This window comes from Eptesicus fuscus, chromosome 9 (genome assembly GCF_027574615.1).
Source record: "Eptesicus fuscus isolate TK198812 chromosome 9, DD_ASM_mEF_20220401, whole genome shotgun sequence".
In the NCBI taxonomy this organism is placed as follows: Eukaryota; Metazoa; Chordata; class Mammalia; order Chiroptera; family Vespertilionidae; genus Eptesicus; species Eptesicus fuscus.
In genome coordinates, this window is record NC_072481.1 from 70,680,169 (window position 1) to 70,694,715 (window position 14,547).

At 38.3% G+C, this 14,547-nt stretch overlaps 1 protein-coding gene across 3 annotated transcripts in view; it reads left to right on the forward strand.

The window, feature by feature from the left end:
• Positions 1-14,547, forward strand: part of CCDC18 (coiled-coil domain containing 18) — a 149,227-nt gene that overhangs the window by 47,917 nt on the left and 86,763 nt on the right. For all 3 annotated transcript variants that reach the window (XM_054721376.1, XM_054721374.1, XM_054721375.1), the window contains exon 12: positions 12,944-13,167. In XM_054721376.1, the coding sequence (XP_054577351.1) occupies positions 12,944-13,167 (224 nt within the window). The remainder of the gene's footprint in view (positions 1-12,943; positions 13,168-14,547) is intronic.

The window sequence follows — 14,547 nt, forward strand, 5'->3', positions numbered from 1 at the left end:
TTGGTGATTCTCTCTCATCATTGATGTTTTAATCTCTCTCTCTCCCTCTCCCTTCCTCTTTGAAATCAATAAAATTATATATTTTTAAAAAATGTACTTTAGCCCTAGCCCATTTGGCTCAGCTGATAGAGCGTCGGCCTGTGGATCCAAGGGTCCCAAGTTCGATTCCTGTCAAGGGCATGTATCTTGGTTGCAGGCTCCCCTCCTGCCTGGCCCCTGGTCAGGGCTCATGCAGGAGGCAGCCAATCCCTGTGTTTCTCTCACATTGATGTTTCTCTCTCGATGTTTCTCTCTGTCTTTCCCTCTCTTCCACTCTCCCTAAAAAATCAATGAAAAAAATATCCTCAGGTGAGGATTAACCCCCCCCCCGCCCAAAAGTACTTTATTAAAGTAAAATTTCCTTACAATAAAATATTCCCCTAAAACAAACACTTGATACAATTTGTTTGTTTTTCATGTTTATATACCCTTGTTACAATCACCACAATCAGTACTTTTTACTCCTTCTCAGTTTACTTTACATTTAATTTTCTTTTCTTTTTTCCAACTTTTCTTAAAGTTTATTTTTATTAATTATTATTATTATTATTATTATTTATTGTCTATAAAGTTTTACATATGTCTCCTTTTTCCCCAATTGACCCCTCCCCCAGGCAAGCCCCCACCACCCCAGTGTCTGTGTCCATTGGTTATGCTAATATGTATGCATACAAGTCCTTTGGTTGCTCTCTAACCCTCCCTCCCCTACCATTTGTCTGTAGATTGATCTATTCTTGTTCATCTCTTAAAGTTTATTTTAGCTTATTTTCTAATGTAAGTATTTAAAGATACATATTGTACTTTCATTTCAGATATTTTATATCTCTTATGTGTGTTTATTTCCATATATTTAGGGACTTTTCAGGTATCTGTTATTAGTGGTAGACATTAGGTTGTTTCCATTAAACAGCTTAATTCATGAGTGAACTGGATTTAATTTTATAAATACTGTTTTGAGGCTTGGTATATTAGTCAGTGTATAGTTGAATGTTCCAGATGCATTTGACAAAAATTAATAAGTACTAGTATTCTATAATTTTTGAGTGCAGTGTGTTCTCTCTTTTTTTTTAGCGTATTTTTAAAATTGGTTTTAGAATTGAGAGAGAGAAAGAGAGAGAAACATCAGTAGTTCCATTTATTTATGCATTCCTTGGTTGTTTCTTGTGTGTTCTCTGACCGGGGATCAAACCTGCAACCTTGGTGTATCAGGATGATGCTCTAATCAACTGTGCTACCAGGCCAGGGCTGGTGGAATGTTCTTTTGAATGTCAATCATGTGAAATTGGTTGATGGTGTTAAGTCTTTTTTATCCTTAATAGAAAAGTTTTGTGGCCGAAACTGGTTTGGCTCAGTGGATAGAGCGTCGGTCTGCGGACTGAAAGGTCCCAGGTTCGATTCCTGTCAAGGGCATGTACATTGGTTGCAGGCACATCCCCGGTAGGGGGTGTGCAGGAGGCAGCTGGTCGATGTTTCTCTCTCATCGATGTTTCTAGCTCTCTATCCCTCTCCCTTCCTCTCTGCAAAAAATCAATAAAAATATTTTTTTAAAAAAAAGATCAGTTTAAAAAAAATTAAAAAAGTTTTGTGTACTTGTTTTGTCAATTACTGAGAGAGTAGTATTAAAATTTTCATATTTACATGCTGGTTTGTTAATTTATTCCTTTAATTCTGTCAGTCTTTGCTGCTGATATTTTGAAGATAATATACTTACACATTTAAGATTATTATGTCTTCTTGTTGAATGGATCCCATTATTATAGTACATGTCTGTTTTTATTCCTGCTTATGTACTTTATAGTGAAGATTAGTTTGTCCCAAATTAATATAGCAGCTCCAGCTTTTTTATTGAGATATAAATCACATATAATGTTGTATTAGTTTTAGCTGTCCAACATAATGATTTAATATCTGTATATACAAGTTATTATGAAGTGATTACCAGATAAGTCAATATCCATCACCACACAAAGTTACAGATTTTTTTTCTTGTGATGAGAACTTCTAAGATCACCTCTTTTAGCAATTTTCAAGTGCACTGTACAGTATTATTAACTACAGTCACCATGCTGTACATTACATCCCCAGTACCTCTCGACCACCTTCACCCTTTGCACTCCCCCATCTGCCGCCCATCCGCCTCTGGCAACCACCCATTTGTTCTCTGTATCTTTGTTTTATTTTAGATTCCACATATAAGTGAGATCATACAGTATTTGTCTTTCTCTGTCTGACTTATTTTGTTTAGCCTCATGCCCTCAAGGTCAATTCATGTTGTAACAGATGATATGATTTCCCTTCTTTTTATGGCTGAATAATATTCCATTGTGTATACACACGTTTTATTTATCCATTTATCTGTCAATGGCTACTTAGGTACTTCCATGTTTTGGCTATTGTAAATAATGCTGCGGTGAACATAGGAGTGCAGATATATTTTCAAGACAGTGATTTAGTTTTCTTTAGATAAATACCCAGAAGTGAAATTGCTGGGTCATATGGTAGTTCTATTTTTATTTTTTTTTATTTTTTAATTTTCCCAAATGTGGTTTATTATAATCTTTTTCCTCTCCATTTTTTTATTAAGGTATTATATGTGTACATATCTTACCATTGCCCCCACCTACCCCACTCCCATACATGCCCTCACCCCCCAGTGTTTTGTGTCCATTGGTTATGCTTATATGCATGCATACAAGTCCTTCGGTTGATCTCTTATTCCCCCACCTCTCCCTAACTTTCCCGCTGTAATTTGACAGTCTCTTTGATGCTTTACTGCCTCTATATCTATCTTTTTGTTCATCAGTTTATAATGGTCTTTATTATCCACAAATGAGTGAGATCATGTGGAATTTTTCTTTCATTGGCTGACTTATTTCACTTAGCATAATGTTCTCCAGTTCCATCCAGGTTGCTGCAAATGGTAAGAATTCCTTCTTTTTTATGGCAGCATAGTATTCCATTGTGTAGATGTACCATAGTTTTCTGATCCAGTCATCTGCTGATGGGCACCTAGGCTGTTTACAAATCTTAGCTATTGTAAATTGTGCTGCTGTGAACATAGGGGTGCATATATCCTTTCTTATTGGTGTTTCTAGTTTCTTAGGATATATTCCTAGGAGTGGGATTACTGGGTCAAATGGGAGTTCCATTTTTAGTTTTTGAGGAAACTCCATACTGTTCTCCACAGTGGCTGCATCAGTCTACATTCCCACCAGCAGTGCACGAGGGTTCCTTTTTCTCCGCATCCTCGCCAACACTTGTTGTTTGTTGATTTGTTGATAATAGCCATTCAGGTGGGAGATGGTACCGTATTGTGTATTGTCGTTTTGATTTGCATCTCTCGGATAATTAGTGACTTTGAGCATGTTTTGATGTGTCTCTTGGCCTTCCTTCTGTCTTCTTTAGAAAAGATTCTATTTAGGTCCGTTGCCCCTTTTTTTATTGGATCATTTATCTTCCTTTTATTAAGTTGTATAAGTTGCCTGTAGATGTTGGAGATTAAACCTTTATCAGTGATAATATTTGCAAATATGTTCTCCCATACAGTGGGCTTTCTTGTTGTTTTGTTGATGGTTTCTTTTGCTGTAAAAAAGCTTTTTATTTTGATGTAGTCCCATTTGTTTATTTTCTCTTTAGCTTCCATTGCCCTAGGAGCAGTATCAGTGAAGAAGTTCTTTTGGCATATGTCTGAGATTTTGCTGCCTGTGGATTCCTCTAGTATTTTTATGGTTTCCTGTCTTATGTTTAAGTCCTGTATCCATTTTGAGCTTATTTTTGTGTATGGTGTAAGTTGGTGATCTAGTTTCATTTTTTTTGCATGTATCTGTCCAATTTTCCCAACACCATTTATTGAAGACACTGTCTTGACTCCATTGTATGTTCATGCCTCCTTTGTCAAATATTAATTGAGCATAGTGGTTTGGGTCGATTTCTGGGTTCTCTATTCTATTCCATTGATCTATATGTCTGTTCTTGTGCCAGTACCAGGCTGTTTTGAGAACAGTGGCTTTGTAATACAGCTTGAGGTCTGGTATTGAGATCCCTCCTACTTTATTCTCCTTTCTCAGGATTGCTGTGGCTATTCGGGGTCTTTTTTTATTCCAGATGAATTTTTGGAGAGTTCTTTCTAGGTCTGTGAAATATGCAGTTGGTATTTTAATGGGGAGTGCATTGAATCTATAGATTGCTTTGGGTAGTATGGACATTTTAATGATGCTGATTCTACCAATCCATGAACATGGTATGTTCTTCTATCTGTTTATGTCTTCCTCTGTCTCTTTTTTCAGTGTCCTGTAGTTTTCCGCATATAGGTCTTTTACCTCCTTAGTTAAGTTTATTCTAGGTATCTTAATTTTTTTGGTGCGATGGTAAATGGGATTGCTTTTTTAGTCTCTCTTTCTGTAAGTTCACTATTGGTGTATAGAAATGCCATAGATTTCTTGGCGTTAATTTTGTATCCTGCTACATTGCCGAATTCATTTATTAAGTCTATTAGTTTTTTGATGGAGTCTTTCAGGTTTTTTATGTACAATATCATGTCATCTGCAAATAAGGATAGCTTTACTTCTTCTTTTTCAATTTGGATGCCTTTTATTTCTTCTTCTTCTTGTCTAATTGCAATGGCTAATACTTCCAGTACTATGTCAAACAGGAGTGGTGAGAGTGGGCATTCCTGTCTTGTTCCTGTTTGTAGGGGAAATGGTTTTAGTTTTTGCCCATTGAGTATGATGTTAGCTGTGGGTTTATCATATATAGCTTTTATTATGTTGAGGTATGATCCTTCTATTTCCACCTTGTTGAGAGTTTTTATCAAGAAAGGGTGTTGGATTTTTAAAATGCTTTTTCTGCATCAATTGATATGACTATGTGATTTTTATCAATCACTTTGTTTATGTGATGTATCACATTTATTGATTTGTGGATATTGTACCATCCTTGCATTCCTGGGATAAATCCTACTTGGTCATGGTGTATGATCTTTCTGATGTATTGCTGGATCTGATTTGCTAGAATTTTGTTGAGGATTTTGGCATCTATGTTCATGAGGGATATTGGCCTGTAATTCTCTTTCATTGTGTTGTCTTTATCTGGTTTTGGTATTAGGGTGATGCTGGCTTCATAGAAGGAGCTTGGAAGTGTTCCTTCTTCTTGAATTTTTTGGAATAGTCTGAGGAGGATAGGTTTTAGTTCTTCCTTGAATATTTGGTAACACTCCTCTGTGAAGCCATCTGGCCCTGGGCTTTTGTTTGCTGGAAGCTTTTTGATGACTGCTTCAATTTCTTTCATAGTTATTGGCCTATTGAGCTGTTTGGATTCTTCCTGATTGAGTTTTGGAAGGTTATATTTTTCTAGGAATATGTCCATTTCCTCCAGATTGTCCAGTTTGTTGGAATAAAGTTGTTCGTAGTATTTTTTAACAATCCTTTGTATTTCTGTGGGGTCTGTTGTTATTTCACCTCTTTCATTTCTGATTTTGTTTATTTGGGTCCTCTCTCTTTGCTTCTTGGTGATCTTGGCTAGAGGTTCATCAATCTTGTTTATCCTTTCAAAGAAGCAGCTCTTGGTTTTGTTGATCTTTTGTATTGTTTCTTTGGTCTCTATGTCGTTTATCTCTGTTAATCAGATTTTTTCACTTGATTTTTAGATTCACTTGTTTATAGATATGTATTTGTTGTCACTTTGTTGTTTATAATTTTTATCTTTACCTTCTTCTTCTTCTTCTTCCTCTTCTTAAAGAATACCTTTCAGCCCTAACCAGTTTTGCTCAGTGGATAGAGCGTTGACCTGCAGACTGAAAGGTCCCAGGTTCCATTCCAGTCAAGGGCATGTACTTTGGTTGTGGGCACATCTCCAGTAGGAGGTGTGCAGGAGGCAGCTGATCGATGTTTCCTCTCATCGATGTTTCTAACTCTCTATCCCTCTCTCTTCCTCTCTGTAAAATATCAATAAAATATATAAAAAACAAACAAAAAAAAAGAATACCTTTCAGCATTTCATATAATACTGGTTTGGTGGTGATGAACTTTAGATTTTTCTTGTCTGTGAAGCTCTTTATCTGACCTTCAATTCTAAATAATAGCTTTGCTGGGTAGAGTAATCTTGGTTGTAGGTTCTTGCTATTCATCACTTTGAATATTTCCTGCCACTCCATTCTGGCCTGCATAGTTTCTGTTGAGAAATCAGCTGACAGTCATATGGGTAAACCCTTCTAGGTAACTAACTGTTTTTCTCTTGCTGCTTTTAATATTCTCTCTTTGTCTTTTGCTCTTGGCATTTTAATTATGATGTGTCTTGGTGTGGTCCTCTTTGGGTTCCTCTTGTTTGGGGTTCTGTGTGCTTCCTGGACTTGTAAGTCTATTTCTTTCACCAGGTAGGGGAAGTTTCCTGTCATTATTTCTTCAATAGGTTTTCAATATCTTGCTCTCTCTTTCTTCTGGCACCCCCATAATTCGGATGTTGGTACTCTTGAAGATTTCCCAGAGGCTCCTTACACTATCTTCATATATATATATTTTTTTTCATTGTTAATAAATCTTTATTGTTCAGATTATTACAATTGTTTCTCCTCCCCCCCCCATATCTCCCCTCTTCCCAGTTCCCAGCCTTCCCTCTGCCCTTACCTCTCCCCCCTCGCTATCCGTATCCATAGGTGTATGATATTGTCTAGTCTCTTCCCGTACCCCCCACACAGACACCCCCTTCCCCTGAGAATTATCAATCCACTCCCATTCTATGCCCCTGATTTTATTATGTTCATCAGTCTATTCTGTTCTTCACATTTTTATTTTTTTATTATTATTTTTTTTCCTCCTGCACACCCCCCACTGGGGATGTGCCCACAACCAAGGTACATGCCCTTGCCCGGAATCGAACCTGGGACCTTTCAGTCCGCAGGCTGACTCTCTATCCACTGAGCCAAACCGATTTCGGCAGTTCTTCACATTTTTAATTCACTTGACTTTTAGATTCACTTGTTGATAGGTATGTATTTGTTGTTCATAATTTTTATCTTTTTTTTTCTTCTTTTTCCTCTTTTTAAAGAATACCTTTCAGCATTTCATATAATACTGGTTTGGTGGTGATGAACTCCTTTAGCTTTTTCTTATCTGTGAAGCTCTTTATCTGCCCTTCAATTCTGAATGATAACTTTGCTGGGTAGAGTAGTCTTGGTTGTAGGTTCTTGCTATTCATCACTTTGAATATTTCTTGCCATTCCCGTCTGGCCTGCATAGTTTCTGTTGAGAAATCAGCTGATAATCGTATGGGTGCTCCCTTGTAAGTAACTAACTGTTTTTCTCTTGCTGCTTGTAAGATTCTCTCTTTGTCTTTTGCCCTTGGCATTTTAATTATGATGTGTCTTGGTATGGTCCTCTTTGGATTCCTTTTGTTTGAGGTTCTGTGCGCATCCTGGACTTGTAAGTCTATTTCTTTTACCAGGTGGGGGAAGTTTTCGGTCATTATTTCTTCAAATAGGTTTTCAGCATCTTGCTCTCTCTCTTCTTCTGGCACCCCAAAAATTCGGATGTTGGTACGCTTGAAGTTGTCCCAGAGGCTTCTTACACTATCTTCTACTTTCTGAAGTCTCTTCTCTTCTTGCTTTTCTGGAGGCGTGTCCTTTGCCTCTTTGTATTCCAAATCTTTGACTTGATTCTTGCATTCCTCTAGTCTGCTGCTGGGTCTCTGTATAATATTTTTTATTTCAGTCAGTGTATGTTTCATTTCTAGTTGGACCTTTTTCATATCCTCGAGGGTCTCATTAAATTTATCGGCTTTTTCCATGAAATTCTTGAAAAATCTTATAACTGTGGTTTTCAACTCTATGTCCAGTCGTTTGTTCTCCTCCATTTCTTTTGTTTGGGATCTGTTTCCTTGCCTCCTCATTTTCATTTTTGCTGCTTCCCTGAGTTGGTAGGGTAGTTATTGTGTCCTATTGGTTCAACGGGTCAGCCTCCCAGTTACCTGAGGTGGACGCTCTTGGTGCACCCCTTTTTAGACTGTGTGTACAGCCTTGTTGTAGTTAAGTCTTGATTGTTGTTGGTGTCACTGGGAGGAATTGACCTCAGGCCAATTGGCTGTGAGGACCCGCTGTGTCTATAAAGGAAGAATTGCTGTGCTGGAGACACGTTTATGGGCCGGGACTTGTTGCAGTAGGGCTTTGGCGCTCACTGAGTCTGCCTTTTGAATGTGTCCCTTATGCAAGTGGTTGAAATCTGGTGTTGTCTCACACCGACCACTAGATGCCCTCGTTTCTGGATCTCCAATGGGGTGCAGGTCAGCTACTGTCTGAGGCCACTCAGCAGGAGTTACAGCAAAAACTGCAGTTTTCTCCTCTTTGCTTGAGTGGTTTTGGAGCAGTCTGACTGGAGCTGCAGTTTATTTGGTTAAGCTGCCACAGGGCAGGCCATTTATATGCAAAAGCTGCTGTTTGGAGCCTGGGCGGGTTTGTCGAATGTGCGGGGCGGGTCTCAGGGTGGGGTGGGGTCTCAGGGCGTCACTAGGCTAGGGCGTGGCAAACAATAATGGCTGCTAGTCTGCCTTTTCTGCCTTTCCCGTTTCCAAGTCCCTGCGTCCCACGCTACAGCGCAGTAAACACTGATTGCTGGGCGCACCTCTGCAAGAAAGTCACTCTCACTTTCCGACACGATGGCCAAGAGTCCAGCTTCTCCCCGTAGGTGTCTGGGTCCCCTGCGCGTCCCCAGAAACTGGATTTCAGAGTGATCGGGAGCTTATCTCCCTTCGGGTTGGAAAAAAAGCCACGCATCCCGTCGCCCGCCACCAGCCCGATTCACGTGCCTCCGTACCTCAGCCCTTCTGCGTTTGTTCTTTCTTTTTCCTTCTTAGTTGTAAATCTACCATTCAGCCAGCTTTCCTGTGGTTCTGGGTGGTAGATGCTTTGTCTTTTAGTTGTATTTTTGAAGTTGTGCTCGGCGGCAGTTTAGTTGTTTAACTTTGCCGCCATCTTGGTTCCTTCTATCTTCATGTTTTTGAATTCTTTTATCTTTTTGCTCTGCCGGGTGGGTGTTTTTTTGCTTCCTCGTATTTCAAATCTTGGACTTGATTCTTGCGATCCTCTAGTCTACTGTTGAATCCCTATATATTATTCTTTATTTCAGTCAGTGTATGCTTAATTTCTGACTGGTCCTTTTCCACTTTTTTGGTATTCTCACTAAGATCCTTGAAGGTCTCACTAAGTCCCTTGGAGGTTTCTAGAAGATTCTTGAGTAACCTTATAACTGTGGTTTTGAATTTTATATCCAGTAGTTTGCTTTCCTTTATTTCTTTCATTTGTGACATGTTTTTTGTCTCCACATTTTGGCTGCTTCCCTGAGTTGATAGAGTGGCTTTGTGTGCTAGGTGTCCTATAGGGCTCAGTGGCTCAGCCTCCCCAATCACCTGAGATGTACACTCTTGGTGCACCCCTTTGTGGCCTGTATGCACAGTCCTGTTGTAGTTGAGCCTTGATTGCTGTTGGTATCACTGGGAGGAATTGACCTCCAGGCCAATTATCTGTGAGGAACAGCTGTGTCTACAATGGAAGAACTGCTGTGCTGGAGACACCCTTATGGGGCAGGTCTTGCTTCAGTGGGGCTTTGGTGCTCACTGAGTCTGCGCCTTGAGTGTGTCACTTATGGATGTGAAGAGTTGTAATCTGGTATGGTCTCATACCGACCACTGTGTACACTTGCTCTTGGATCTCCAAGGAGGTGCAAAGTCAGCAACTGGCTAGGGCCACCCAGCAGGAGCTACAGAGAGATCTGCAGATTCCTCCTCTTTGTTTAGGGTTTGGAAGTGCCCAGATGAGGCCTAGCTGTGAAGCAAGGCAGGCTGCTGCTGTTGCGCTTTGGGCCTTCTTTTGGAAGCTTTGGAGCTCTCTGACCCAGCTGCAGTTTGTTAGGTTTTAGGCTGCAAAAGGACAGGCCATTCATGTGCAAAAGCTGCCGTGCACAGCTTGGGTGGGGTTGTAAATTGGGAGGGGCAGGGTCTCTGGGAATCACCAGGGCGGAGCAAACAGCAATGGCTGCCAGTCAGCTCTGCACCAGAAAGGTCCCCGTGTCTCCGCGTCCTGAGCCCCAGTTATGATCGCTTGAGCACCTCTGAGAAAAAGCCACCCTTGTGTTCCAGCCCGATGCCAGACAGTCCATTTTCTCCCTGTATTAGTCTGGGTCCCCAGAGTCTCACCCGGAACTGGAGTTCAGAGCTTGTATCTCCCTCCCAATTGAAAAAAACAACAGTGCACCCAGTTGCCAGCCTGTTTTGCGGGAGCCTCTGCACCTCTGCATCTCTGCACCTCCTACCAGTCTCAGTGCGCTTTTTTCTTTCCTTCTCATTGTAGAACTTCCACTCAGCCAGCTTTCTCGTGGTTTTGGATGATTGTTGTTTTGTCTTTAAGTTGTAGTTTTGATGTGGTTGTGAGAGGCAGCAATTACAGGTGTTCACCTATGCCGCCATCTTGGTTCTCTCTCTTTTTAATTTTTTGAGTAATCTCCATACTGTTCTCTTTAGGGGCAGCACCAATTTACATTCCCACCAACATTATACAAGGATTCCCTTTTCTCTAAATCCTCACCAACACTTGTTAATTCTAGTCTTTTTCATAATAAGCATTCTAATAGATGTGAGTGATATCTCATTAGGGTTTTGATTTGCATTTCTTTAATGATTGATGATGTTGAGCACCTTTTCATGTGCCTGTTGGTCATCTGTGTGTCTTCTCTGGAAAATGTCTATTTAGATCTTCTGACCATTTTTTAATTGGATTGTTTGTTTGTTTTTTGTTATTGAATTGTATGAATTCTTTATATATTTTGGATATTAACCCCTTATCAGATATATGATTTGCAAATATATTGTTTCATTTTATACATTTCCTTTTCATTTTGTTGATGGTTTCTTTTGCTGTACAGAAGCATTTAATTTGATATAGTCCTACTTGTTTATTTTTGCTTTTGTTGCCTTTGCATCACCAAAATAGAGTTTAAGAAGTTTACTCCCTATGTTTTCTTCTAGGATTTTTATAGTTTTAGGTCTTATGTTCAAGTTTTTAATCCATTTTTAGCTGATTTTGTGTGGTGTAAGATAGTGGTCCAGTTTTATTCTTTTGCATGTTACTGTCCAGTTTTCCTAACACCGTTTATTAAAGAGACTGTCCTTTTTCCCATTGTATATTTTTAGCCCCTTTATAAATTAATTTGTCATGTATGCATGGATTTATTCTTGGGCTCTTTATTCTGTTCTGTTAATCTATGTGTCTGTTTTTATGTGGTACCATACTGTTTTGAATATTATGGCTTTGTAATATAGTTTGAAATCAGGAAGCATAGTGCCTCCAAGCTTTGTTCTTTTTCAAGATTGCTTTGGCTATTTGGAGTCTTTTGTGGTTCCATAGAAATTATAGGATTGTTTCTTCTATTTTTGTGGAAAATGCCATTGGAATTTTGATGTTGGTTGGATTGAATCTATAGATCACTGTGGGTAGTATGGATATTTTCACAATAGTAATTTTTTAATTTATGAGCACAAAACATCTTTCCATTTATTTTTATCTGATAGTTTATCACCAACTATTTTGATTAGTGTTTGCCTAGTATGATTTTTTCCCATAATTTTAACTTGTATTTTTATGTATAAGTGATTGTCTTATAAAAAGCATATACTTAGTTCTTTCTTTTATAAGCAGGTAGACATTTTTTGCTCCTTAATAGGAATGTTTTGATCACTTTCATTAAATGTAACTATCAATCCTTGGGGGTTTAAGTCTACCATCTTGGTATTTGTTTACTATTTACTGTATTGGCCTTTGTTCATCTTTGCCTTCTTAGTATTCCATTTTGGGTTTAAGTCTACCATCTTAGTATTTGTTTACTATTTGTTCTATTGGCCTTTGTTCATCTTTCTTGCCTTTAAGTGGTTGCCTTAGTGGTTAACATGTACAGCTTTAATGTATCACAGTCTATCTTCAAATGCAATGAGCTGCTAGCAGCAGAAATGACAGCAGAGAAAAGTAGATATCTAAGTTATTAGAGAGAATAGAAAGAAGAAAGATGGATTAGCAGAAGGAATGCTAGTTTTTAGGGATGGTGATAAATATATGTCATAGATTCTCTGACATCAAAGAAGAATAGAGCCAATGATAGATAGCTAGTGTAGAAAGTGAAATATTAGCAAGATGGAGAATTGATAGGAAATGGCTATTTACACAACCCTTAAAGTCATAGTACATCTCTACTTGTTTCCACATCTGTGTGTGTTTTCATGCAGTCATTTACATTATGCCTTTATAAAGGAATTCTGAAGCTCCCATTATCTTGAGGTGTGAGGATAGGTGTGTATGTTTATAATGGAGAAAGGGTATACTCAAACAACTGCCTCTGGTAACCTTCAGTTTTAAAATGCATCACTGAATTCTCATCAGTTAGTTTGGACTGGGAGTCACTGTTTTCAGCTTTTGAATCTGCATTTATATCAAAATATTTATAATGATCTCAGGTTATCCAAATACATTTTATGATTAACTTCAGTTTAAGGAGACATGACAAGGGTTTTGTTGTGTTGTTTTTAAAACAATTATTTTTTTAACAATGATTTCTATCCAAAAAAATGGGATTTTTAAAGGCAGAGAAGGGCTCTTCCTGGTACAAAGGAATAGTTTTTCTGGTATGAAGGAATAGTCTATAAAAGTGAGTGATAAAGAAGAATTTATTCCCACTTTATTATGTATTTAAGTTAGAAAGTACTGTGCTTACCATGTTCGCTTCATTATATTTTCCTTAATGTATATCTCATCCTCCATTCCCTTTACTATTCTTTAGATAAAAAACTAAACTTTATGATTAAATCTTTTAACATTGCAATAGGTTTTTTTCTTGAAGTTTATACTAAACACTTTTCCTTTTATTTTTACTAGCAGAAAGTATAAAAGATCAAGATCAACATACCGTGAGCAAGCAATATGAAAGAGAGAGGCAAAAACTTGCTTCTGGAATAGAAGAACTCCGTACTAAGTTGATGCAAATAGAAGCTGAAAATTCTGATTTGAAAGTTAACATGGCCCACAGAACTAGTCAGTTTCAGCTGATTCAAGAAGAGCTGCTAGAGAAAGCTTCAAACTCTAGCAAACTTGAAAGTGAAGTAAGCTTGAATTAACAGTTTATATGGGCTACATTTTCATATAAGAAAAAATATATTATTGATGGTTTTTATTAAAAATTGTATATTTAAGTCCAGTTTTATACATTTAAAAATATTAATGGCGCCACATAAGTTATAAATTCTTTCTAAAATTCTCTTTGGAAACATTTGCTTTATAGCCTATGTTAAAAGTAGGAAATACACTTTAGGGCGCGAAAAGATATAAAATTTGATGGAATTTATACTGCGCTATACTCTTATTTCTTCTAAGTATAACTTAATGTGGATAATACACATGTACAAGTAAAGTGTTTGGATTATGCAGTTGGAAGAAAAATAGTGATAATAGAGGATTTCAAATTTTTGCAAACAGTAGAACCACCTGAGACTCCTGGTAAACATGCAGATTTCTAGATCCTAGTGATTTTGATTCAGCAGATACTGAGTTATACTCAGGGATGTGCATTGTTTAAAAAAAACTGCATATGAATCTGGTACAGATATGCTATGGATTACATTCTGAAAAGGGGATAATGTGTGTTTTTTGAATATCTGATCTTCATTCCACTGAGGTCAGAACAAGGATAACTCATTAGGTAATTGTGGACCCAGATCACATATGTTTGTTATACTCATCCTTCAAACCAGGGGTTGCAGCTATCTCTGGGGGCACTTTTTAAATGTCTGAATTCTCATCTTAAGTTTGTAGCCAAGAAAAAGACCTGTGGGATAGGAGCTTGCTTAAGTAATGGAAAAGGAGATTTAGTCAGTCTGTAATTATAGCTTTAGCTTACTTAGAAAATTATCAAGTACTAAGATTAATAACTTTTTAAAAAATTATAAAATTAGTACAACCTTGTTGAAAATACAGAAAGGGACAAAGGAAAAATAAATTATTGACAATTCTACCATCAGAAATAACTATTGTTAACATTTTATTATACTAACTAGAGGCCCATTGCACGAAGATTCGTGCAACAGGCCTTCCATCCCCTGGCTGCTGGCACTGGTTTTCCTCTGGCACCCAGGACCCAGGCCTTCGCTCTGGCCACCGCCTTCAGTTTTCACTCCAGCCGGAGCGCCGCTCCTGTAGCTCCCTCCGCATCCCTCTCCCCCTCATAGCAGGCGTCCTGCCCCGCCTGGCTGCTCCGCACCTGCATATATACTGCCCAGAGGCCCGAAGTGGCTGGGGGGGAGGGGCCGCCGCCATCTTTGTCAGGTTAATTTGCATACTCACTTGTGATTGGCTGTGGGTGTCATGAAGTGACAGTCAATTTGCATGTTTCTCTTTTATTAGTGTAGATTTTACGGTTTTTTTAAATATATTTTATTGATATTTTTACAGAGAGGAAGGGAGAGTGGTAGAGAGTTAGAAACATC